At 41.6% G+C, this 27,968-nt stretch overlaps 1 protein-coding gene across 1 annotated transcript; it reads right to left on the reverse strand.

Moving 5' to 3' along the window:
- Positions 1-5,073: 5,073 nt before the first annotated feature.
- On the reverse strand, positions 5,074-27,768 carry LOC125240075 (mucin-6-like). The gene is made up of 6 exons (XM_048147920.1): positions 27,640-27,768; positions 26,457-26,607; positions 24,452-24,514; positions 23,344-23,805; positions 20,369-20,437; positions 5,074-7,697 (listed from the first exon to the last, which is right to left on the reverse strand). Exons 1-6 carry the CDS (start codon positions 27,766-27,768, stop codon positions 5,260-5,262), a joined length of 3,312 nt encoding a protein of 1,103 aa, XP_048003877.1. The 3' UTR covers positions 5,074-5,259.
- Between the last annotated feature and the right edge of the window lie 200 nt (positions 27,769-27,968).

Genomic DNA, 27,968 nt, shown 5'->3' on the forward strand with positions numbered 1-27,968 from the left:
AATTGTTCGGTTTCCTAATGTACCGTGTATAGGTATTTTTAAAATAAAAGACCGTTCAAATTTATTAGCTTATTCATTTCAATCATATTGCACCAAATACAGAAGAAAAACCCTTTTCACCACACTTGCATACTAAATATGCTATTGCACGCAGGAGGAGCGTGAGTTACAGAAAAATCGTTCTCCCAAGGGAGTTATGAAATTTCTAGTAGTGCAAACTGAAATAGATATCATACACGACAGAAAAAACGACAAGGCCCACTGGTGGCCGAGCCGGGAATCGAATCCGGGTCTTCAGCTTACGCGGTTAACGTCTTTACCACTAGACCACCCGCCCGCCGTGGTACTCGACGAAATTTCTCTAGTGTATGTTATCTCTGATATAGCTAGGCGCCTTTGACTAACTCTAAGGGCCAGCAATGTGTGCTTGCACCTCCTATACGCATCCTTTACAGGATTGCGGTATAGCTAGAGAGATGGTGCTGTCATCTACCTCTATACAACTCTGGAACAAATCAAATTATTTTATTAAATATTTTTGATTTGTTGGGGGACAAATGTAACTGATCCATTTTTTCATGTTTTACAATGTTTGCATTATTAAATAGGGTGTCCACCGGTTATATATGGTAGGCGTGTTCAGTGGATACATGTCGAACTCAACATCATAGTGTAATAATAATAATGGAAAAAATTAATTTAGTTACAATTGTCCCCCAGTCGAGATTTGTCCCGCTGTACCTTAAACTGAAATAGATATCATACACTATATTTAATAAAATAGTTTGATTTGTTCCCTACCAGTCCTACCACAGAAGATGATTAGTTACTGGGTCAATTCGCGGCAACAGTAACGTGAGTCACGAGTTTATGGCATGTTTCATATATTAACGATTAAAAAAAATTGGGGACACCTTACACAGATCAACTTAGCCCCAAACTAAGCAAAGCTTGTACTATGAGTGCTAAGCGACGATATACATACTTAAATAGATAAAAACATACTTATATACATAGAAAACATCCATGACTCAGGAAAAAATATTAAAAAAAAAGAAAGTCATTTATTGTCGCAAATAATTTTAAGGTACAATTACTTAAGTATTTATTTCTATCATGCAACTAAGGGCCAGTTGCATCAACCACATTTGACAGATACATCATCGTCACGCAGTAGATGTCTATGGAACTTCTCATACAATAAAATTTAACGAACGCTTTAACGGTGACAGACGGTTTGAAGCAACCGGCCCTAAGAGTAAGCTATTACGCTATGATACAGTACAATCATGTCTATATTGTATACTAGCTATGATCACAACGTTGAGGACTAAAATAACTAACTACGAACAGTTAAATACTAGGTGCGACAATAGCCTCGAGACTCAGCTTGTGCCGCGAGTCTAGTGACTGCACAGCGCTGTTTTTCAGCCCGTACCTATTTCTTTGAGTGTATGAAAAAAGAATTACTAGCTATCAGGGGTAATATCTGTGCTCATCACACAAATACATGCCCTTACCGGGATTCGAACCCAGGACCGCGGCTTAGCAGGCAGGGTCACACACTACCGACTGAGCCAGACCGGTCGTCACAACCACAATTACGGACGATACAAGTTCAAGTGATAATCATCTCTAAATAAGTGTTACTAATGTTACTTTCTCTATATATGCATAGATCCTTTCATTTGCAGCTGTAGTTCAAATAAACACTCAATGAAGTCGTGACTCACGTTACTTCTACGTGGCTTCACCCTACTGTCACACCTCGGCAAGCGCGGATCCAGCTTCGTGCCTAGGGGGGGGGTCACGTGGTAAAGGCCCAGGCCCCAGAGGGGGGTCACGTGGTCTATTTGTATGGCCAACCTAGGCTCCAGGGGGGTCATGACCCCCATGACCCCCCTGGATCCGCGCATGCACCTCGGACACTGGCGATCAAATATTGAAAGAGGCGCGTTCCTAGCACAGTCTAAGCTCGTGTAGGTGAACGCGTACTATGCTTGTATGAGTGAAATATGACAGGTCGTCTGTTCGCGTTTTTGACAGGCGGTAACCGAGAGGGGGTGGGCGGCACATTCAGCGGGGAGCGGGAGTGGCCATACTGTACGATAGTACTCTTTATTACAAATATACTGTGCTACTGTAGATCTTTTAGGCCATGCTGCTCCTCGATTATTACATTCTGCTTATTGATTTCCTCAATTCAGCGACTATTATAATTTTCTGCAAAGTTAATGGAACGAATGGGGTTTAACAATTAAGGGCGAAAGAAAAAAATCATTTCAGAAAATTCAAACTGAGGTACATCGGGACAATTTCGACTGGGGGGCCAAATGCAACTGGTCCATTTTGTAAATTTTGTTCCATGTTTTACAATGTTTGCATTATTAATTCAAGTGTCTGGTTATATGTATATGACACGCATATTAAATGGATGCTTGTGGAACTCAAGTGTAATAATGGAAAAATGGGTCAGTTACAATTGTCCCCCAGTCAGATTTGGCCCGCTCTACCTTAACTATAGTTGGTAGTTTAATGGATTAAAAACCAATTTTTACTAATTCTCATTTATTTATCAAATACGCAGTTTGAGATGTCAACATGATTTCATAATTACTTACACTATATTTTGATTGGTCAGATAGTAATGCAGAAAATAGTGGTAAAAACAATTCATTAATAAAATAACCTAATAATGTAAAAGCTTAACCTTTTCACTAGAGCTTGCCCTTAGTGAGTCACATTATCCTATCCGATATCGGATGTAGGACCGATAGCTAGCCATAGGTACAGTCAACCAATTGGAACCCTAGGCCACTCTACAACCATGTCAAAATGACAAGCAGTAAGAGATTTCTTACAATCTGATTTATACACGGTGTTTCCGGTATCACTCAAAACCTCAGACACCCCAACTGATTTTTATTTTTTTAAACTCATCTAGAGTATTCATCTTTTAATCTGATCGTTACTTTTTTTTAAATTGAATTTTTAATTTTCTGTACAGCTCTACTTGACTTTTAGCTCTACACTCAATGAAATAATTGCTAACTACCATCATAAACCATAAGACTATTTATTTGTGTACGTTACTGCAACGACATAAGGTTTACCAATAGACAGCTAAGATGTCACTGTAAAACACTTTAAAGCTTTGTCACAATAAACTTCAAATTGGACAGGTAATCGCAGTAAGCAAATAAACTCAATATTCAAAATGACAAGGTTGTAATTAGGTACGAGTTCAATTTGTTATGACTTAAGATAAACATTAAGATTAAACTGACAAACAACGTCAAACTAGTAGCGGAAAAAATAATCGTCCAAGTAACCGGCCAGTATTAATACCCCTAAATACTGAAAAAAGGTAAACAACCTCTAGCAATGCGATATACACAATGTTGTATTACGAGTACAATAGAATGGGCACGTAAAAAATAACTAATAATACTAATTTAAATAAAAATATTACCCCCATCAAGATATAGCTCAATCGATTCTACTCTCGATTCTGAACAAACTGTTTTCAGGTTTTTAGTGTTAAGTGAAACACGGTGTATAACGTCACTATGACATAGTTCTACAGTGGCCTAGGGTTCCAATTGGTTGACTGTACACGTACGGATTTGCCCGCCGGGTACCCATCCGCTGAGGGTTGCAAAAAACGGTTTTCTTCTGGCTTGAAAAAAAAACATGAAAAAAAAACGTTTAAAAAAAAAGTTTTTTTTCTGGAGTATGTTTTTTTTTCTAATGTACGAAATCTCAAAATTTGCGAAGCAGTTAATACTTTCATACGGTTTTTTAGAATTAATGTTAACTATTAAACGAATTTAATCCAATAACTTTCAATTTCTGGTCTTATAAAAGTAACATTTACGAAATCTGTAGTTGGTAGTTATCACTATTTACTGTTGGCAACACCACCGCCTCTCCAGCTGCACGCCGCATCGATCATTCCCCAATAAACGTTTGTATACTGAATGTTAATCGAATTATTAAAATTTTGGAAAAACCCCCGACCGCGACATAGTGGACCGATTTTCATGAAACATGGCTAAGAACACTCCCGACTAACTCAGCTTTCAGACAAAAAAATCAAAATCTAAATCGGTTCATCTGTTCGGGAGCTACGATGCCATAGACAGACACACAGACAGACAAACAGAGAGAGACAGACACGTCAAACTTATAACACCCCTTCGTTTTTGCGTCGGTTAAAAACCGTTATTGTCGAATTATTTGTTCATCTGAAAAAAAAACCATATTTAGAAAAAAAACCACGGCGCTCGGTTTTTTTTAACCCCCGACGCAAAAACGACGGGGTGTTGTAAGTTTGACGTGTCTGTCTGTCTGTCTGTTTGTCTGTCTGTGTGTGTGTCTGTCTGTGGCACCGTAGCTCCCGAACGATTTCGATTTAGTTTTTTTGTTTGAAAGCTGAGTTAGTCGGGAGTGTTCTTAGCCATGTTTCATGAAAGTCGGTCCACTATGTCGCGGTCGGGGGTATTTTCGAAATTTTAATTTTGTGGTTAGGTTAATTCATGTTTTTTTCACAATTCTGAAAAAAAAAACATTGGTTTTTTTTTCTATTTGCAACCCTACCCGTGCTCGAAACAACAGATCGGGCACGGGCCGGGCAGATCCGTCGGCTGCCCGCGCGTGTGTGTGCCCGGATAGCACCTTAGTTAATAGCAAGCATGTCCGCCTCGGATTTGTCCGTCGGGCAAGCCGCGGATCAGATCCGAGATCCGAGCCTTGCCCGGCGGACAAATCCGTACGTGTATGGCTAGCTGTTATCCCATACATTACCTACAGGCGCCATCTTGGATTTTTTCTAATGCCTATCATATTAACAGCATCTTCTTTAACCAAATAGTGTCCCATAATTACTTCACAGCTCATTGTTTCTGATATTTGGCATCAACTTTAAAGTTGAACCAATTTAGGCTGAAAAACTGGTTTTTGACATAACTTTTCCCTTAATTAGTTTAAAATTAAAATCGTTCTTGCACTTTTACAAAATTCAAAGTTAAATTCAAACATATCGATATCATACATGTAAAACCACTAAAATTATGAAGTGTTTTTTTAGACCTTGTTTAAAAAATATAATTAAAAAATAAGTATTTACTTTTATCATTACGAATTTAGATAAAAGACTAAAAAATGCCGATGGCCGTTTATCTTATCACTTATTATGACTCCATCTGTAGTGCAAATTTAAGATTCAACTCAAAACTTGTCAAAAATTAATGAAGCCTCTTAAGCTTTGTCTTTAGTGTGGGTTTTTTCATGAGCAAGCAACTGATGTTTGTGTGTGAATTTCTTGCCACATCTATTACAACAGTGAGTTTTCTCCGCGTGACTTTTTTTATGTTGATCCATATTACCTTTCCGTTTAAAATTCTTACCACACTGTTCACAAGCATATGACTTATCTCCAGTGTGCGTTATTTTATGGGTTTTTAAAAACACTTTCTTTTCAAATCCCTTGTTACATATTTCACAACGGTAAGGTTTTTCTCCAATGTGTTTCTTTTTATGTTTAGCTAAAAGATGTTTTAGTAAAAACATCTCGTGGCAAACTTCGCATCTGTATTTATTACCTCGAGCATGAAGTTTTTTGTGTCTTCTCAAACTGCCAAAGTGTTTAAATAAATCATTACATTCATCACATTTATATAATTTCTCTTTCGTGTGAGTTATTTTGTGTAGAGATAACGAATGATTTGTTATGAAACGTTTGCCGCATAAATCACAGCTAAATGGTTTATCTCCTGTGTGTGTTTTTTGGTGTATTCTCAATGAAGCAGTAGATCTGAACTGTTTTTTACATACTTCGCACTGATATCTTTTATCACCACTGTGAAGCACCATGTGTCTCTTTAAATATTCAAGAAGTGGATATTTCTTATTACATATGTCACACTCGAATGGTTTGTCATTGTTCCCAGTGTGAATTTTTCGATGCTGCCTTAATCCAGACCATTCTTTAAACGATTTGTTGCAAACATTACACACGTGACATATCTTCAGAATATGTTTGTTAAAAATATGTTTCACCAAAATTGATTTTTCTCTGAACTTCATATTACAGGTATCGCAAATGTATGTTTGTTCCTTGTGAGTGGATTCATGCCGTTTGAGCAGAGTTTTGTTCGAGAAGTTTTGGGAACAGATGTTGCATGGATACATTGTGTCAGTATGTGTCTGCTGGTTATCTGTGCGAGTGTGTTGTGCGGCGTCAGGCAGCGTGGACGGAGTGTAGAGATGTGTGTGTTGTGTGGCGTCAGGCAGCGTGGACGGAGTGTGATGATGTGTGTGTTGTGCGGCGTCAGGCAGCGTGGACGGAGTGTAGAGATGTGTGTGTTGTGTGGCGTCAGGCAGCGTGGACGGAGTGTAGAGATGTGTGTGTTGTGTGGCGTCAGGCAGCGTGGACGGAGTGTGATGTGTGTGTTGTGTGGCGTCAGGCAGCGTGGACGGAGTGTGATGGTGTGTGTGTTGTGTGGCGTCAGGCAGTGTGGCCGGAGTGTAGAGTTGTGTGTGTTGTGTTGCATTAGGCAGCGTGGACGGAGTGTGATGTGTGTGTTGTGTGGCGTCAGGCAGTGTGGACGGAGTGTGATGGTGTGTGTGTTGTGTGGCGTCAGGCAGCGTGGACGGAGTGTAGAGATGTGTGTGTTGTGTGGTGTCAGGCAGCGTCGACGGAGTGTAGAGATGTGTGTGTTGTGAGGCGTCAGGCAGCGTGGACAGAGTGTAAAGAAGTGTGTGTTGAGTGGCGTGAGGCAGCGTGGACGGAGTGTAGAGTTGTGTGTGAGAGTGTTGTGTGGCGTCAGGAAGCGTGGACTGAGTCTGATGTGTGTGTTGGGTGGCTTCAGGCAGCGTGGACGGAGTGTGATGGTGTGTGTGTTGTGTGGCGTCAGGCAGCGTGGACGGAGTGTAGAGATGTGTGTGTTGTGTGGCGTCAGGCAGCGTGGACGGAGTGTAGAGATGTGTGTGTTGTGAGGCGTCAGGCAGCGTGGACAGAGTGTAAAGAAGTGTGTGTTGTGTGGCGTGAGGCAGCGTGGACGGAGTGTAGAGTTGTGTGTGAGAGTGTTGTGTGGCGTCAGGCAGCGTGGACTGAGTCTGATGTGTGTGTTGTGTGGCTTCAGGCAGCGTGGACGGAGTGTGATGGTGTGTGTGGTGTGTGGCGTCAGGCAGCGTGGACGGAGTGTAGAGATGTGTGTGTTGTGTGGCGTCAGGCAGCGTGGACGGAGTGTAGAGATGTGTGTGTTGTGTGGCGTCAGGCAGCGTCGACGGAGTGTAGAGATGTGTGTGTTGTGAGGCGTCAGGCAGCGTGGATAGAGTGTAAAGAAGTGTGTGTTGTGTGGCGTGAGGCAGCGTGGACGGAGTGTAGAGTTGTGTGTGAGAGTGTTGTGTGGCGTCAGGCAGCGTGGACTGAGTCTGATGTGTGTGTTGTGTGGCGTCAGGCAGCGTGGACTGAGTCTGATGTGTGTGTTGTGTGGCTTCAGGCAGCGTGGACGGAGTGTGATGGTGTGTGTGTTGTGTGGCGTCAGGCAGCGCGACAGACGGAGTGTGATCGTGTGAGGTGACGGGCGCAGACTGCGCGGGTAGTGAGTCGCGGTGCTCGAGGCTCGTGAAGCTAGCCGGGGGCAGGGTCACACGGGCGGCAAGCGGCCATGGCGGGACCTCGACTGCTGCTGCTGACAACGCCGTACAAAAACAATTAGATCATAAGCCGCCAGACCTTCCTCATTTTCTCAAAGAAACTTTGGAATAATGTAAAGTTCGTATCGATATTTAATGTCGGAATATTAGATAGTTCGGCCCGTCGGCCATTTTTGATATAAGGTTTTTTTTAAACACTAACTTTCCTTAAATTTCTCAAGGCTGAATTTTATATATGCAAGGCATTGATAATCATCATTTCCGCCGGCCGTAGCTTGGGTAAATTAGGGTAAGTTAGAGAGACTTTCAAGGCGTCTGGTAAAAGTTACGGCCGGTGGAAATAGTCAGGAATTTGATTATTATACCCCCAATTATTACAGAAAAACGGTAGGTACAAATAGATATAGCCTAAAAATAAAACTTAATTAAATCTAAAAACCTAAATACATAACCCTAAAACTAAAAATGGTAGAATAAATTATATTTAACAAACACATTTTACCGCATCATCAGTATAAATAATAAATAAATAAAAATATTTTATTCAGTAACAAAAATATCGATTACAATTTCTGTGCTGGTGCCTCTTTTTAAGTATATTAGATACTTGTGTTAAGAGAACACCGCTCTTCCACAGGTTGTTTTGCTTACAGTCTAGTGTGTATGTTCATACATATACCATACCTTTTTATTCAGTCAAACTACCCACCACGAGTCATTCCAGGTGCAAAGGTTCCCAAGACGCTAGCTGCATTTCCGCGCTGGACCGCGATCGATAACCTCTGCACCAGGAATGACCCGGAGCGGGGATCGAGCCCCCTCTCCCTCAGCCGACTCCCAAGCTCCAAAAAGAAGGCCCGAGCCTCCGAGCACCAACACCCAGTGGTCTCCACCGCGAGTGGAACAAACAAGTAACCCCCCAAGCACGAATATTTTTCGCGTTTTTTAATAGCAGCCGTCTCAGCAGTTGGCCCCGCTAAATTCACCGTGCGAGTGACATATTATGGGAAGCAGCAAAAGTGCTGACGCATGTGGCGTCCCATAGCAGGCACTTTCCTCTCTCCCACGGCACTAAGGTCAATCCATCCGGCCTCTTGCCATCCGACCGACTAAGCCCCGGAGGCTCGAGCACACAAGGCACATTTGCTGAGACGAGCGCCCTTCGAATTATGTTGTTTAGGGCATGATGGCGAGGAAACCTTCCAGCACATCGACAACAACTCAAAGCGTGGTGACTATTGCTCTCCACCATGATGCCGCAAATGCATAAATGGGGCACACAAACATCGCAGCCCAAGCGAAGAGCAACAGCCACCCGCAACGAATCATTGTCGAGAAGCGTGCCAAAATGAGGGGAAGGAAGCGCCTGCAACCACGCCCCAGACTCCGGTCTCGACCCCGCAAGAAGCCTTGCCCTATCCACACCCACAGATCGACCCAACAGGCCCTCAAAAATCCGCTTCACCTCAACATCGTCCCATAATCGTTGGGATTCCGGCCTTTCAGGCACCGGCATACCCGGATTAAGAGTGGTCCAAGCCTCCAAAGCAACGGCAGAGTACGGTATGGTTACGCTGCTAATATCCTTTGCCAAAATTTGGGAAACCAGACCTCCGACCGCACCCGCCGATGCCAAGAACGCCGGAAGACACACGTCCCGCGCGCGCCGGATACCCAGCCCACCACTCCGGATTGGCAAGGACGCCAAGTCCCATTGGTCAGGATTAAGGGAGACGTTAAGCAAGGACTCTACAGCCTCCCTCAAGACGACGTCAAACGAGTCCAGTTCTTCAGGGCGAAGCCAAGCCGGAACGGTCCGCAAAAAGTACGTCAGCTTGGGAACCGCGAAGCAAATCCGAAGCAGGACAAGGGCCACGTGCGACAACTTCTTCAATCTACCTCTAGCGGATAAAAGAAGCTGCCTTCGCACCTCAAACGCATCGGGAATGGCCTCCTCAAAAATAGGGGACCCCAAAAGAGTAAAAGTCCCAGCCGACACCTCCTTGAGACCCGGAAGCAGGTCACTAAAAAACCGGCCAAGCGCGTGTCGGGCCACGCTCAGTGTAGGGTTCCGTAGTTTTCGGTATTTTTCTCAAAAACGGCTGAACCTATCAAGTTCAAAACAATTTTCCTAGAAAGTCTTTATAAAGTTCTACTTTTGTGATTTTTACCAATTTTTTAAACATATGGTTCAAAAGTTAGAGGGGGGGGGACGCACTTTTTTTTCCTTTAGGAGCGATTATTTCCGAAAATATTAATATTATCAAAAAACGATCTTAATAAACCCTTATTCATTTTTAAATACCTACCTATCCAACAATATATCACACGTTGGGGTTGGAATGAAAAAAAAAATCAGCCCTCACTTTACATGTAGGGGGGGTACCCTAATAAAATATATTTTTCCATTTTTTATTTTTGCACTTTGTTGGCGTGATTGATATACATATTAGTACCAAATTTCAGTTTTCTAGTGCTTACGGTTACTGAGATTATCCGCGGACGGACGGACGGACGGACGGACGGACGGACGGACGGACGGACGGACGGACGAACGGACGGACGGACAGACAGACATGGAGAAACTATAAGGGTTCCTAGTTGACTACGGAACCCTAAAAACTGGGAAGGAAGCACGGGAAACGGACCCACACGGGAAGAACTCGCACTTGTCCGCGATTACCTCCAGACCCAATTGTTGAAAGCGTGGAAGGAGCGCAATCAGATCCTGCTTCACGACCTCAGGTTCACCTCCCAGAGTACCGTCATCCAGATACCATATGTTCAAGGGAGAATGAAGCTCCGAAATCACTTTCTGTATTCTCAAACTGAACACAAGCGGACCGAGCGGATCCTCCTGCTGAGCACCGACCTGTGAAAGGATAGGGGAACCATTGTAACATAGGAAAGAAGGCGACGAGTAGACTTGGAAGAGGAAAGGGTAAAGAGAAGGCACCCTATCCCTAACTTCCGATAGCATAACATCCCGCTCAATTGAATTAAAAGCATTTTTTATGTCTAGCTTGATAATTACGCTATCAACGTTGTCGGGGTCTGCTGAGAAAGCCCTGGTTGCGTGAATGGCTGCTTCGCAGCCCATTTTTATGCCAAAACCCAACTGACACGGCCGAAGATAAGAGGCCATCTCCTCTCTCACCGTACGGCACCCAAGCTTTGCCGTCAATCGCCTAACGGTGCTGCCGATTGCAATTGGCCTTGTACCCCCATCCTTTTTGGACAATGCACACAGCGAACCACCATACATATAGGGACAGACGGCTACATTTAGCTGGCCACTAAGCAAAAAATTACACAGCTTAGTTAAGCTTTCAAGGAGCCGTAGACCATTGTCCCCCGCAGAACCAGAAGTGAGTTCCTTCAAATGTGCCGGCCGGATACCGTCCAGCCCGGCAGCTGAACTGCTACTAAAGGAGCTCAGTGCGTGTGCTACGTCTTCCGGCTTCACGGAATATGCAGTAATAGAATTATCAGGCTCCTGCGGCAATGAGAGGCCTGGTCGGGAACGGGTGTTTTGACCGTAAAGAAGCAAGTGTCTCCGGACCCGAAGGCGCCACGCTATCGTCCGACATCAACACCCGAACTGCGCCTCTGAGGTCACCTTCAAAAACCTTGGACTCGACCGTCTTAACCAGAGAGGGCTGGCCCCCCATCTCTGTGACCGCCTCCCCATCACCTGCAGAACTAAAGGCACAAACAGAGTCAATATGTTTTTTGACCTTAGTTGTCAAATTACCAGCGCCCGCAGCATCAGGAGTCTTAAAGGCAGAATAGGCGAATGACAGCAAAGAAAACCAATCAGACGCACCATTAGTATCAAGACACCGGTCTATAAGGTCACACATTTTTCCCGCAGCCAGATTACGCGCACCCCTAGGAATATGCCATAACACTCGCACTGACTGCTTCAGGGTAGCTAGGCCATCCAAACCCGAAGTCGAAGCGCTGGCATCGACGGTTTGTGTTCGAGGAGACACGGACTGGGCATTGTGCTGCGACACCGATAGGGGTCGCGGTGACACTGAACGACGCAACTCTTTGTGCTTCTTCCCTATATGAACTTTGAGCCCATGTTCTGTAAAAGTTTTTGATGAATTAGGGCAATGGGGACACGAAATTAACAAAGAGTCAGCCATACCCATTTACTTGCGAATGTATAAAATATAACAAATAAAGCGCACTGTCAAATTAAAATAAATAGCATATACACACAACAGCAAAACCAAACAAAACATGTCAAACAGAAAGCACTACAATAAAATAAAATAAAAAAACATTAAATTACAACATGTCCAATTTCAAAATAATAATTCAATAAAAGAAAAGACAATTTGAATTGAGGAAAACTATGCTAAACTATATATAAACATTTGAAAAAATAAAAACATCCACTACTATCAAATAAATATTAACATAAAAAAAAATGTTATACCCCCGACAATCCCCACAAATTACAGCGAAATCGTTAGAGCGGTTTCCAAGATCGCTGGTACATATAAATAAATAAATATCAGGGCAACCGAGCTTCGCTCTGTTCTATTATATTATATCACGTTTTAGATAAAAAAAACTTATAAATACAAAAAAAAACTTAATTTCTGGCCGGGATTCGAAACCCTGACACCTGAGATCTGCTTGCGAACATTAAACCGACCTCGTACGACTGAGCTACGCGGAGCCGATGCGCGGTCGGCGAAGTTAACAACCATATTTTACGTTTAAAACGCGAAATAAAAACGCGTGAAAACTCGAAAATTCACGTTTTCCAGTATCTAAGGCTACGCTAGCTCGATTTTTCACCCCCGAAAACCCCCACATAACAAATTTCAGAGAAATCGTTAGAGCGGTTTCTGATATCGTCGGTATTTATAAATAAATAATATCTGGGCGACCGAGCTTCGCTCGGTTTTGTTTCGTATCCTTGGCCTGTGTCGCCATCTAGTTCTAAAATAAATAGTACTGTTCAACTTTCGTATGAATATCGGTTTTTTAAAGAAACAACACTATTTTGTCTTTAGCTTCCGGTGTGTTTAGCCCGGCACTAATCATTTCCGGTAGCCATTACCTCACATTCTTTTCGCTCTCGATCTAACTTGCGAACGCGTCGCTGCATTAAAATTGCCATTTATTGCTAATTAAATAGTTAAAGTCACATTTTCCCAACAATTATCGTTAAATTAAGTTTAAACTCAGTGCTAGTCACATTATCAAAGTGGACAGGAAGAAAGCTCTGCTCCAAGAACAGTTCTGGGCTCGAGGAGACGGTAAGCCGGGCCGCACGTGCGCCTTGCATACCAAGGCTGATGGTAAGCGAGCTGAAACCAACCCACTGGAACCTCATGCTAAAAGGTATGTGACATATGCACTGTTTTTTCCCCAGTAAGTGTTTGTTTAAATCTCTAAAATTTCGAGTTATCTTTGTCAATTTCGTCTTAAAGATATTTTATTAAATTACAGTCCGCTCAATTAGTTCATCATTAAACATTTGTTCCTTCGGCCGGATCCGTTGAAAAGTTACCTATTTTTAGTAAAATATCAAATTTGTCGTGTCGTAATATTTTTTCTAATAAATTGGTGGGTAAAACTTTTAATTCTCGATTCGGTTAATGGCTGACCGGAAGTGTGACTTTTATAGTAGAATTTAGTTAGGTTGGTAGCAGTGTGACAGTTCGTTCAATCCGCTCATCTCGTTCGGTCTTAGTCTATGCTTTGGTGTATGGCAACAATTCGGTTGTCATCTCATCTGTCATTGTCAAAGTCAACAAGTTAATTTAATTGAGTAACAAGGACGCTATTCGGATGGGAGTCAGTGTAGGCATAAACCATTACTCTCGAGATATTAGAGCCTCAGTGAAACCCTTGTTGACTGAGGAATGGAACACTATTTGGCAGCAGTCGCGACAGATCAAAGGTCGACATTATGGGAATCTTCAACCAAATATTCCTCCAAAGCCATGGTTTTTTGCGAATAGAGCCTTTCCAAAAATAAATACGTCAATAATTACAAGATTAAGATTGGGGCATGTCTGCTCCCCGGTGTTTTTGGCCAAACTACGTATAAGAGACAGCTCGATTTGCGAGTGCGGCCTGGCTGAAGGCACCGTGGAACATTTACTACTAGAATGTCCTAAAATTTCTTGTCCACTGTATAATTTAATCCCTACCAATGTGAGCCGTCCTATAAATATTAATTTCCTTTTAACACTAGTATTTTCTCCTCAATGTAAAATTCTTAACAACTTTTTAACAAAAAATAATATCAAATTATAATACCTGCAATACCTCCTTATATGTTTGAACACATAGGATACTATAAAAATATGTCCCGATTCTTTTAGCAAAAAAAAAAAAAAAAACACCTTTGTATGTTGTATTTGTGTTTGTTGTAGTTTGTGTTTGTTTTAGATCAACGGGTTGGATGGATATTGTACCGAACACGAAAGTCTACCGTTAAATAAGTAAATATACTTGCACTGTCTTATCCAACCTTGACATTGGCAGAATCATCAAGAATTTGATGGAGGCCATAATACAAAAATTGAATTGAATTGTAAACTGTTTATTTATATTTTCGTTCTCGTTTTTTCGATAAATCAACAGTGATTATTACGTGAAAAATGTCGGACATTGATGTGAGCAATAGAGACGTTGACATGGATAGGGTTGAACGCAATTACGCGGTTATGCGGTTAGAGTTAATCTTTGATTGTATAGATTTAGAGGGTTATGTCGCGGCCGACTTAAACCCAATAGTTGAAGACTTTCATCGTGCCCAAAAGGCTATAATGAAGAAAACAAAGGATGTAAATACGGAGTTCTCGGTTACTGTCGATTTTGAACAAAAAGTAAAGTCAATCTTGACAAGGTTAAGGAAAGCTGAGCCTGTCATTACAAGCAAACATGAAACTGTTGACAAACAAGATAGTAGTGATAATAATTCAGCGAAGTTACCTAAAATTGTTGTGAAACCATTTGATGGCTCCTTGCACAATTGGTTGTCATTTAAGGAACTCTTTGATTCCTTAATTCATAAAAGGAATATTTCGAACATTGAAAAGCTGCATTATCTTATGACATCGTGTCAAGGTAAGGCTTTAGATTTGATTAAAAATTACCCAATTTCGGACAACAGTTACATGGATGCTTACAATGCTTTAAACAATTTTTACAATAGAAAACGGCAAATTGCCTTTGGGTACTATGAAAAGATTTTACTTTGTGAACAGGTGAAGACCAAGTCTTCAACTGAATTAGAAAAAGTTCATCGTGTGTTTAGAGAAACATTACAAGTGTTAGAAAGGTTCGACTTACCCGATAAAAACTTTATGTTATTTCATCTGTTGTGGGGAAAATTGGACAAGGCGACTCGGGAGGCCTTCCTCCTCGAGTTCAATTCCAATGAAATTCCAAAGTTTGAATTGCTACAAGAGTTTGTTGAAAAACAAGTCCGCGCTCTGGAAGTAACGGAGGTTAAGCCCGTAACAAGTGCCATTAAAGGTAAAGGCAAGGTAACACTAGTTGCCACACAACAAAATATATGTGTTTTCTGTACTGAACTGCATAACTTAGAGAATTGTAAAAAATTTAAAGTTTTAGACACTTCGGAGCGGTTTAAGGTGGTGAAAAACAAGGGCTTGTGTGTTTGTTGTTTCTCCAAAACTCATAAAGTCAAACAATGTCAATCAGATTGTCGGTGCAGTATATGCGGTTGTTCCCACAACACTTTATTACACTTTGGAAAAGGGAACCGGCTTCGCCAGAGGCTGAACCAGCACCTCAGCCAACGGTGAGCGGTTTAAATAGCAAAGTGACTTTGACGTCGGTCCAAAGTAATGGATTAGTTTTATTTGCTACTGCTCGGGTAGCTGTTCGGGATAGTTCAGGCAATTATCAAATAGCTCGTGCTCTTTTGGACGGTGCTAGTGGTGTCAATTTTATTTCCCATGACTGTGCTCGAAGATTAGGTTTACAGGTAGATGATACTAGCGAGCCAATTACTGGAATTGGACTATCTGAAGTTGCACCTAAGGGTATGTTATCATGCTCTGTTAAACCTATTGGATCAGAAATGGTTAATTTTGACTTCCAAGCGTCAGTGCTTCCAGTTATCTGTCCGGAGCAACCATACTATAGAGTCAATACATCGGAATGGCATCACATTCAAGGTCTACCTCTCGCTGACCCTGACTTTGCGAAGCCGGGCCCAATAGATTTACTCTTAAATGCAGAGATATTTGCATCTTCCATTTTAAGTGGTAAGAAGGAGGGCCGGAAGGGGCAGTCAAAGGCTTTGGAGACTGTTTTCGGATGGGTTCTGATGGGTGACTGTTATGCCTCTCGTACACAATCTTTCACTAATTGTCGGAAAGATTGTTTTTTCGTGTCGAATGCTTCACAATCAAACTTGTCGCTGTCGTTGGATGATTCTCTTAAAAGGTTCTGGGAACTAGAAAATATTTGTGGTCCGAGTAAACCTATCTTGTCGAAAGAGGATCAACTATGTGAAGATAACTTCCGTGCAAATTATTGTCGCACGAGTGAAGGCCGGTTCGAGGTACCTCTACCTTTCGTCGATCCTTCGAACAAGCCTACCTTTTCGCACACTCGTGAAATTGCAATGCGGAGATTTTTTTCGTTGGAACGCAAGCTTACAAAGCATGCGGATTTTCGTAAAGCTTATGCCTCCTTTATGGAAGAGTATGAGGTCAGTGGTCATATGGAGCAGGTTGCGCCGCCTGTCTCTAGTGTCGGGAATGTTAATTACATCCCACATCATGGTATTTTGCGCCCCGAATCTGTCAGTACACCTCTGAGAGCCGTTTTTGACGCAAGTTGTCGTGACAGCAATGGGATTTCGCTTAATGATACACTACTAGCTGGACCTAAGTTACAAACTAATATTTTTGATGTCCTTACTAGGTTTCGATGGCATAAAATAGTCTTTACGGGTGACATAAAGGCCATGTATCGTCAAATCCTCGTGCCAAACGAGGACGCTGAGTATCAGCGGATATTGTGGCGACCTTCGACTGACGGCCCAGTTAAAGACTATCGTTTGCGGACGGTAACTTATGGTGTGAAATCGGCTCCGTATCAAGCTTTGCGCACAATAGCACAGATAGCGGAGGAGACTGCTGACTCCTATCCTGAAGGGTCACAAGTGCTTGGGAGAGACATTTATGTTGATGATGTCGTGACAGGCGCTGACTCTATTGAGCAAGCTTTAAAAATTAGATCAGATTTATCTGAAATTTTGTCGTCGGGTGGGTTCCATTTGAGAAAATGGACCTCCAACCATAAAGGTTTTATCGTTGACCTTCCATCTTCTGAGTTGTATTCGAGTGATTTTAAACATTTTGATGAACTTTCGGATTTGTCCCTTAAAATATTGGGATTGTTATGGCGTCCACAAACAGATTCGTTCCAATTTGAGGTTGCAACACCACGTGATCAGAAATGTACTAAACGTACTATTTTATCGAATATAGCGCGCATATATGACCCGCTAGGATTCTTATGTCCTGTCACGTTTCACGCTAAATATTTAATGCAGGTCTTGTGGTCATCTGGGGTGCAATGGGACGATGATGTTCCAGAAGCAATCACATCAGAATGGATGAAATTTACCGATCAACTTCCGTCGTTGAAATCTGTCGTTATTCCCCGTCGCATCATCCATTCGTTTGTTTCATTACAATTGCATGGATTTTGTGATGCGTCGGAGCGTGGTTACGCTGCTGTCGTCTTCTGTCGTGTCGATGACACACAAGGCTCTACTTTTGTAGAGCTTTGCTGTGCCAAAAGTAAGGTTGCGCCTCTGCGTAAATTATCAATTCCTCGATTGGAACTGCAGGCTGCCGTGTTGTTGGCAGACCTGATGCAGTCAACACAAGAGGCATTAAAACCTCTCTATGTTGTTCAGGAAATATTTGCATGGTCAGATTCGACCGTAACGTTAGCTTGGATCAAGTCGTGCCCTTCACGCTGGAAAACATTTGTTGCAAATCGTGTGAGCCATATCCAGGATCTTGTTGCTCCTGATCGCTGGCGTCACGTCAGTACACACCACAATCCTGCTGATGCAGGATCCAGGGGGTTACTGCCTGAAGATTTGGTAGAGTGTGATATTTGGTGGAAGGGTCCGTCGTGGTTGGTAAAGGAAGAGAAGGATTGGCCTTGCTCACCTTTGCACGATCCAAGCAATGACTGTATTGTAGAGGAACAACGTATTTGTAGCTTGCTCGTGACGGCCGATCCTAACTTAATTGATGAAGTCCTTAGCAGGTTCTCCTCGCTTTTCACATTAAAGCGTGTGTTAGCCTACTGTTTCCGTTTTTTACGGTCAGCTAAGGATGGAAAAGTTGTCGGATCTCTACAGTCAGCTGAAACCACTGCAGCTCTCATGTTTTTAGTAAAACATGTGCAGCTCACTTCGTTCAGTGTAGAGATCAATCAATTAAGGGAGGATCGTTTGAACGCATTGCCAAAGGGTTTGCGCAAGCTTTCATTATTCATTGACAGTCAGGGTATTGTCAGGGTGGGCGGTCGCTTGGCAAATTCTCCTATTAAATTTTCTGTCAAACATCCCATTTTATTGCCTCGCTCCCACCGACTCACTATTTTAATAATTGACGAATATCATAAAAGATTTTTACATCCAGGTGCCCAAACTTTACAAAATTTACTTGCGCAAACGTTTTGGATTTTGTCGCCAAAGCGAGCAATTCAGGCAGTGATTGGAGGCTGCGTGAAATGCTTTCGTGCCAATCCCTCTGCGGCATCTCCGCCGCTTATGGGAAATTTGCCTACTTTTCGCGTCTCGCAAATTAAACCTTTTTCGAGTGTCGCCATTGATTATGGAGGACCATTTGATATCGCTTTCGGTCGTGGCCGTGGTGCGAAAACGTACAAAGGTTACATCTGTGTTTTTGTATGTACTAGTACCAAAGCCATTCACATAGAGCTTGCTTCAGAGTTGTCGACAGAAGCTTTCCTCTGTGTTCTTAAACGGTTTGTCGCTCGTCGTGGTCGATGCAGTAACATTGTCTCTGACCAGGGTAGGAATTTTGTGGGCGCTAGTAACTATCTTGGTTCACTCATGAAAGGTGCTGCTGATGCCCAAGAAATTAAATTCTCGTTTAACCCTCCGGGTACGCCTCATTTTAACGGATTAGCTGAAGCCGGGATACGCTCGGTTAAGACTCACCTCGCACGGGTTGTAGGTAATCAAAGGTTAACCTTCGAGGAATTTTATACAATTCTGACTCAGATTGAGTCTATGCTCAACTCTCGTCCATTGACACCTCTTAGCTCGGATCCTAGTGATCTCTCAGCCTTAACTCCAGGCCATTTTTTAACTCTGGAACCGTTGTCGATTGTCCCAGAGAAAAATCTTGTAGATAAAAAAGTAAGTGTCTGTAATCGTTGGAAAATGATACAGAAAATGCATCAAGACTTCTGGCGTAGATGGCACGCTGAGTACGTCCATACTCTACAACAGAGGACTAAATGGAATAAAGTAAATACAAACATTGTCGTGGGTTCCTTGGTCTTGTTGATTAACGAACAGACAAGCCCTTTAAAATGGCCCCTTGGGCGCATCGTTGCTCTACATCCCGGAGTTGACGGTGTCTGTAGAGTGGTCACAATTCAAACTGCTACTGGTCAGTACAGAAGACCAGTTGTGAAGCTGTGTCCTTTACCACTTTCAAATTAACTTTCGTCGTTCTAGTATTATCACTTAGTTTAACATTATAGTTTTTAAGTAGTTTGTCGAACTCTAGCACTATTTGTAGAGTAAATATTGCATATTTAGGTGAGCGGTATGTTCAACTTTCGTATGAATATCGGTTTTTTAAAGAAACAACACTATTTTGTCTTTAGCTTCCGGTGTGTTTAGCCCGGCACTAATCATTTCCGGTAGCCATTACCTCACATTCTTTTCGCTCTCGATCTAACTTGCGAACGCGTCGCTGCATTAAAATTGCCATTTATTGCTAATTAAATAGTTAAAGTCACATTTTCCCAACAATTATCGTTAAATTAAGTTTAAACTCAGTGCTAGTCACATTATCAAAGTGGACAGGAAGAAAGCTCTGCTCCAAGAACAGTTCTGGGCTCGAGGAGACGGTAAGCCGGGCCCGCACGTGCGCCTTGCATACCAAGGCTGATGGTAAGCGAGCTGAAACCAACCCACTGGAACCTCATGCTAAAAGGTATGTGACATATGCACTGTTTTTTCCCCAGTAAGTGTTTGTTTAAATCTCTAAAATTTCGAGTTATCTTTGTCAATTTCGTCTTAAAGATATTTTATTAAATTACAGTCCGCTCAATTAGTTCATCATTAAACAAGTACCTACATCGAGCGAAAGAATTCTCAGTCTTAACAACACAACTACTCCACACGAGATGGCGCGCATTTCGCCACAAAAGCTCAAAGAGAGTATTTTTCTATTCGTGTTAGCCTTGACCTGTGTCGCCATCTAGTCTTTGACGCGTGAAAACTCGAAAATTTGCGTTTTCCGGGACCTAAGGATAAGTTAGATCGATTTTTCACCCCCGAAAACCCCCACATAACAAATTTCAGCGAAATCGTTAGAGCGGTTTCCGAGATCGTCGGTATATATAAATAAATATACATGAATTGCTCGTTTAAAGGTATTAGATATTTAAAAAATAAGATACTTACACGGCGTATCAAGCACCTGATCCTCTTCCAAGTCGTCATCAGGCTCCTTTTTAAAAGATGATTCCACGTCTGAAATAAAAAACCGTAATAAGATTGTGTTATAATTTTGATAGAAGGGCATTTTAGGACAATCACAAAAAAAAATTAGGTAGGTAACTTTTATGTTTTTCCTACTCAAAATCACGAGCCCTTTCGATTTAGGACAAACAACAACATACAAAAAAATGGTCCCAAAATGTTCTATTATTTTGCATACTTTCCACTTTGTAACCGCTGTAGGGTGCCCGATTGATATTCCGAAATAAAATACGCCGATTTTCAGTACGCCGACAACGATTCGCCGACGTCTGTTTTGGCCGAATAACGATTGGAAGATTCTCATGTCGCATAATATTCGTTCGTAAACGGAATCGGTAGGCAGAAATTTAATACGCCGATTTACAATCATTTAGTAATTGTAAAAATTGGCCGACACAAAATTGGTCGAAAGACTGAGAAAGGTCGAGTGATCATTTGTTTTTTTTTTTGTGAATTGGCTGGAGCCTGGAGCTTGCGTACAAAGTGTTCTGCGGATTCGAAAATCTAGTTGTTAGATCGTTAGTAAGAGTAATTCATATTTATTTCGTTTACTTATTTATATCAATCATCATGTTCTGATTCTAAGGATTCATTTTTGTAAATTATGTATTGTTGTTTTCAACTCACCAAATTTCTTAAAGAACATAATGTTGTCAGTATAGGTATGTAAATTATTACCGCAACGAAAATAATTTCACATTATACATTGGGTTTCGTGGAAGTCGACTGTGGGATATGGGTTAAATTGTGGCACTGTCACTGCAATGTCACAATCTGGATTTCTTTTAACCCTTTTTGCCAAGAGTGGCACTGAAACTTAGAAGTTCATGTGCTCTACCTCCCTTTATGGGCTACAGGCGTGATTCTATGTATTTATGTATGTAAGAAAAAAAATGTTTATAAGTGTGTAATTTTTTTACAACAGCGATACGTAAGTCATTCATTCGAAAATATTTTAACAATGTATAAAATGTGAAACGTTATTCGACTAAACGTGGCCTAAACGAAAATATTACTTTGCTAAATGAAAACGTTTTTTTTACCTACTAGGATCGAAAGGGCTCGTGATTCTGAATAGGAAAAACATTAAATTTACTTATTTTCGAAAAAAAGTTTTTGAATTTATTTTTTCGCGAAAATGCAAATGCAAAAAATGAAAGAAATTTATGCCGACACCGAAACGTGGGTGGATAGTAACCATTACCTTGGATTAGGGATTGCAGTACCGGTACTGTTTTAAAGAACCGGGATTTTCGGTACCGAAGCAATATGGAACCGGGATTTCCCGGGATTTTCGGTACTTTCGGGACTGGTCTAATAATTCGCTTTTTCAAATAAAACAACATATTTTTTTGCATTTTCCGTCTTTTATTATTATATTACCATAACCGAACTGCACCGGATTAGCTCGGCGTATTATTTTATCTGCCTTTTTTTATTTCGTAGTAATTTTCATAGTGAGATTATACTGTGCAACAACAACAAAAAATCGTGAAGAATTCTGCCTAAACCAGACTATCTGGCAACCATAGGCACCAATGGTTACCGTTGCAATACATTGCTCCGATTAAGCGATCTGCCATTACTGGGAGAAGTTTAATCGCTTAGTAAAAGAAATAAGACAAATACTATTAAAGAAATATTAATTGATTATAGACCGGCAGTAAAACCTCACAAAATTCCCCAAACATGTAATTTGAATCAAATAATGTAAACTAAAGGAAACAAAACATTTGAAATGGTGCACTATTTTTTTGCTAGTCAGAGGGAACGTTCTCGAGAAAATTAGTCATTTTCTGGAAATTTCTGTGGAATACCGTAATATCACAATATATGTAAACATTTTTTAAAAGTTAAGCGAGTTTATAGCAGTTATCATTAAAAGTTAGACATAAGCCATTGCCGACTTTTTTTCTAGACCTGCATTTATGTATCAGAGCGACAATTCCACCATACATTATTTTCTTATAAGTCGATAGTACGGGCCGGGTTTTTGATTGAAGCTCTTAAGCAGCCTGATTTTTACCGACTTTTAGCACAAATATACACACAGTCATGTTTTAATAATCAATTTATAATAAGAAAACCTTAAACATTCCTCATGAATCACTCTATTCATATATAGGTGAAAAACGCATAAATATCCCTTTAGTAGTTTTAGAGTCTATCGCAAAATTCGCGAACACAGTTTTATAACATGCAGAGAAATGAGTCAATTGAGATTGAGAGAGAAAAAATAAATACACAAATTAATATAACAAACATTCACCAAAAATACAAAACTCGACTACTGAACTGGCTAGTGGGGCTAGTTAGGGTATCGCGGTGGCTACGGCTGCCAGGTTGCCTGACAAACGCTATTAAATAGTGATTAAGCGCGTGTTCCTGTACCTACGCCTATTTTTTAACTGTTTAAATAATATAAATAGAAATAAATAAATTTTGTAGCAAAAATGTCACTAAGACATATTTCCCGAAAGTACCGAAAGTACCGGGATTTTTCAAGTTGATTTCCCGGTTCTTTGCTTGGTCAAAAATCCCGGGAATTCCCGGTACTTTCGGTACCGGTATTTCCCGGGAGCAAACCCTACCTTGGATGTTATTGATTTGATTAATAACCTAAATTTTAGGAGGAACCATTTTAGATAAACAATGCTCTATGGAAATCAAAAAAGCCTAGCGTTTCCAGTGAGTTTTTCGGAATTTATGTGCGACATGTCATTTGATATTTGCCAGTCGCTTTTCGGTGAAGGAAAACATCGTGAGGCAACCGGACTAATTCTAATAATCGAGGTAAATGCCGGGATAATGCAAGGAGGATGATGAATGCTCTATGAAAATCAATAAAAAATAAAATAAAAAATAGGAAATGTTTAACTACACAGCATAATACTTACACGACTCATCAAGTACCTCATCCTTCACATCGTTATCCTTATAATCATTTTTTATTAAACTAGAGTCGTCTGCTATGTGTGCAGGGCGGGTGTCGTGTGTGTAGGCTTGTGTGTGTGTGTGAGCGGGCTTGTGCTGCACACTGGTGGAGGTGCACTCGAAGTATGATATCACGGGGCTTGGCTCAAGGTGTGACGTCACGGGGCACGACTGGCTCTCACGGTGTGACGTCACGGGGCACGGCTGGCTCTCGCGGTGTGACGTCACGGGGCACGGCTGGCTCTCGCGGTGTGACGTCACGGGGCACGGCTGGCTCTCGCAGTGTGACGTCACGCGGCGCGGCTGGCTCACGCGCGTTGAGTCGCGAAGGCGCTCCAGCTTCACAAAGCATCCTAGCGAGAGCTTCTGCATAGCGCGCGGGGACAGAGGCGCCGTGTTTACTTTATGATCTCCGGGCAAGGACACTGAAACATCACAATTACAATTAAAAATGCTTCATAACCACAGAATGACTTTACCAGCTCAATAATTTGCAAATGAAACTAATATTTTCATAGAATATAATTTAATTTGTTTTTAAGAGTGAGTTTCTTTGTTTTGATTTTACTACTGAAATTGCTGTAGCACCGAGCACAATCTCTCTACTTATCCTCAAGGTTAACTGGTTGAGAATGCTTTAAAGCATTAAGTCCGCCTTTTTCTACTGCAAGATTTTTCTTTTGTGCAATAAAGATTAAATAAATAAATTTGACACACTTGAGTAGCCTCTTATGCTTCCCTACTAATAGTGCTGGCACAGTTTTTTTTTTATACTACGTCGGTGGCCAACAAGCGTACGGCCCGCCTGATGGAAAGCGGTCACCGTAACCTATGGACGCCTGCAACTCAGTGTCACATGCGCGTTGCCACCCCATTAGAAACTTGTACATTCCCTTTTGCTGTGTTAAATACACAGTAAAAAGGAGTGCACAAGTTCCAAGGAGGGTTTGGGTTGGCGACGACTCAAAGGACAATAGACGGAATAAGTCAGTTCCGTAAGTACTCCCGTCATCAGCACACCACACCCTCGTTGAGCTCAAAAATAAATAAAATAATGTTTTTAATACTTACATAAAGGTTTGCTGAACGCGCCATCGTCAGATAGTAAATCTGATTCATTTATGGCTTTCTCATCTAAAAATAACACATTTTACACTATTAAAATGTCTAAAAACATTACAAAGTATTCCAACTCAAAGAGGCACACTCAAAGGTTATGACAGATGGCGCCACCCTATTAGTCCTTTGCACATATAAAGAATTTCATATGTGAGAGCGAGAAGATGTATGTCTTTTCTCTCTCACACATATGAATGACAGTGACATGCCTAGGCACTTGCACAGCGCCTGGCGGGATAAAATATCAGTGTGCCTCCTCATTGTCATTATTAGTGCTTGTGTCACACTACAGAATTCGCGTTTGAGTGGCGGCCTCAAGGAGGAAAGCGAGCCCGCAAACGCCCCGTACACACCTGGAGGCGGAGCGTAGAGAACGAGTTGCGGGAGTTCGGACTGAGTTCAAGGCGGTGGCTCAAGATAGAAAGGTGTGGAAGGATCTTGTGGAGGCCCTATGCACCTATGGGGTACCTTAGGACGATCAGCAACAACAACAACAACAGAATACAATTAAACTAAAAAAAAATACTTAAATAAAAACTTATAAATAGAAAAAAAAATGTAAGTTAAGAGCTAGACGCCCACCACTAAGCCGCCGCAAGCAGTCATGCCTGATGATGAGTCTCCATGTGACTCGAAAAAAGTCGACATAGAGGGAGGCATGCATGCTTTGTAGACGTGCAAGGACGAGGCAGTGCGCGGGTTAAGCCACAGAATATATAATAGTACAAGTACAGAAGGCTCACTGCTTTGATGTTTACGAAATGCCGCCTTTTTAAATGCCTACTTAATTCTTACAAAGAAACGAGCCGCACGTGCGCAGCGACTGACGATAGGGTTACCTACGGATTAAAACGAATTAATACTGAGATAAAATGTTATACTATTATATTCAAGTCTTGGGTACTTTGTATGTATATATACAGTATTTATATATTTTTGTTTAAGTTCCAACATGACAAGCCTTATTGAACTTTTCCGTGTGACTTAATCAATAGTAGATCTGTGTAAGAATCCTATGGTATTTATTTTATTCGTGATGTCTATTTAACTGAGCATTATTAGCCATTCCATACGCGGACATCACATAATGAACCTTAAAAAAACTCGCGACGTAAAGGAACAATAGAAAGTGCGAACGTGCGTTCCGTGAGAAAGCGCGCAACCCCTGATTAGGCCGCGAACTCGCGGCCGCCAGCATGTACTTGTAGCGCGGCGATAGAATCGCGGAGTGAGCCGCCCCTGGTTAAGCTAGGAACATACTACGCGGCCGTCCGCGGTCGCGTAACCGCGACCTATCAGTGTGCACGGTCTTCGGAACGTGGCTTTGGCTTACCAAAACATCCAGCGAGCCAGATTTAGATCGGACGTCCGTGCGCTCAACGCCACGTCCACGACCGACGACCGATAGTTTGCACGGTTAAGTGTATATTCATTGTCTAGATCCACGTCCGCAGTCGCGTGAGCGTCAGAATGGCGGGTGTACATCAAGCAATCCTGGTGTGGTAAACGTCAGGAGTTAGTGCTAGCAATGTGCCAAATGTGCGCCAAAATTCGAGCAATGTGCTCTTTGAACTCCAGAGATATTTAAGAAATTAATGACACCCGCCATTCTGACGTCAGGTTGGCGGGTGTACTTCCAGTTCTAGCTAATTAGCACATTGCTAGCACTTACTCCTGACGTATACCACACCAGGATTGCTTGATGTACACCCGCCATTCTGACGCTCACGCAGTCGCGCGATGGCGGACGTCCGCGTAATATGTTCCTAGCTTTATGCTCAGCCGAGCAACCTGCCTCAGCCAAGGCACGTCCACTTGGACGTATGCCGGTGTGAGCACATTCCCTCGCGGCGTTCCTCACTCTGTGCAGACCTGGCTAATCGCTACTAACATAATTACTTATATATATCTCAAATTTCTCACGAAAGTGTTTAACGTCTATATACTTAAAAATTACCTTTGACGGTCAATTTTCCCTCTAAAAATTGTAACCGGCCCTGCAATTCAGCCTGGCTGTGCTGAACTTGCATCTTGAAGAAACACGCCTCCCGCAGGCGAGCAAGACACACCGTGCAGATACCACTCTTGCCTGTATCACATGATGGTAGCTGCAAGCGTTATAAAAATAAGATCGAATGGTCTCATAGCAAAGGGTTTCGGCCAACATCTTGAGAGACTCTCGCTAGGTTGTTGGAGGGTCAGATGCAGAAGGCGGTAATCTTGGACACAGCGCGGATAGTCCGGCGGTTCCTCTCTCTGCAGCCCTAACCACAGGCAGTTTGGGCTGCCCGCTGCTGGCGGCACCCTAGGTTAGGTTTTTTATAATGTAAAATAAAAAATAAATATTGGGGACACCTTACACAGATCAACTTAGCCCCAAACTAAGCAAAGCTTGTACTATGGGTGCTAAGCGACGATATACATACTTAAATAGATAAACACATACATACACATAGAAAACATACATACATAGAAAACATCCATGACTCAGGAACAAATATCTGTGCTCATCACACAAATAAATGCCCTTACCGGGATTCAAACCCAGGGCTTAGCAGGCAGGGTCACTACCGACTGAGCCAGACCCGCCGTCAAATGTGTTTATATGTTTTTTTTATATTGATTTGTATGTAATATTGTCTTTGTTTTTTATGTGTTTTTGTATTTTACTTATATATTCAAACAGCCTAACTTAAGACAAAAGATGAATAAAGGAGATAAAATTAATAATAATAATAAAATACTTTATTGCACACTACAGAAGAAAAACAAACATAATTCAGAACAGATACAACGTGGTAGGTAACAACAGGCAGTCTTATCGCTAAAACAGCTAAAAACAGCAACAATTATAATTATCTAAAAATCTGAATTAAACCTTAATAATCCTATGGCTGAATTTGACAGCTCTACCTTCTAAAAGAGTCTAGGTTGTTCATAAATCTTCATCCATTAATTCCATAAAATGTGCTTATTTTAATAAATTCTTTAAACTTGTTTAAAAGCACTATAAAAAAAACACGAAAAAAATATTTTTTTGAGAATTTTTTTCCAAGACCCAAAGTCGGGCCACTTTTGTTAAACTCGGATAATTTTTCATGTAAATAAATGGTCTTTAATATATTAATATTATTACTTACTTTAATCACAAAACATTCTTCGATCATGTGCGAATATATTTCCGTTATTCCGAGATGAGTATACGGTGTCATCAAATCTTTCGCCGAAGGCCGCTGCAGGCAGCAGTGGCACTGGTTTATCGACTCCATCACATTGAATATTTCATCTTCTATTCACCTATTTTATTTATAAATACATTTCATTTCAATATCTACACGTGCTCTACACAATACAACATCAAACAAAACCGTCTTTGGCGTCAAAAAATTACAGCTAGGGTTGCTAGATCGTACGTGACAAAAGGTATAAATACATTCGATTCGGGATTTTGAGATGACTACTTGGTTGG

The sequence above is a fragment of the Leguminivora glycinivorella genome, chromosome 26 (assembly GCF_023078275.1).
Source record: "Leguminivora glycinivorella isolate SPB_JAAS2020 chromosome 26, LegGlyc_1.1, whole genome shotgun sequence".
NCBI classification, from domain to species: domain Eukaryota; kingdom Metazoa; phylum Arthropoda; class Insecta; order Lepidoptera; family Tortricidae; genus Leguminivora; species Leguminivora glycinivorella.

What these genes read in the sequence shown, in the direction of transcription:
- LOC125240075 (XM_048147920.1), bottom strand. Translation starts at nt 27,768, where the DNA reads ATGGAGTCGATAAACCAGTGCCACTGCTGCCTGCAGCGGCCTTCGGCG. An exon ending in TGAGGTACTTGATGAGTCGT is followed by an intron (nt 20,438 to 23,343) that starts GTAAGTATTATG and finishes TTTTTATTTCAG; the next exon opens with ACGTGGAATCATCTTTTAAA. An exon ending in TCAGGTGCTTGATACGCCGT is followed by an intron (nt 7,698 to 20,368) that starts GTAAGTATCTTA and finishes CGGCGTTGTCAG; the next exon opens with CAGCAGCAGTCGAGGTCCCG.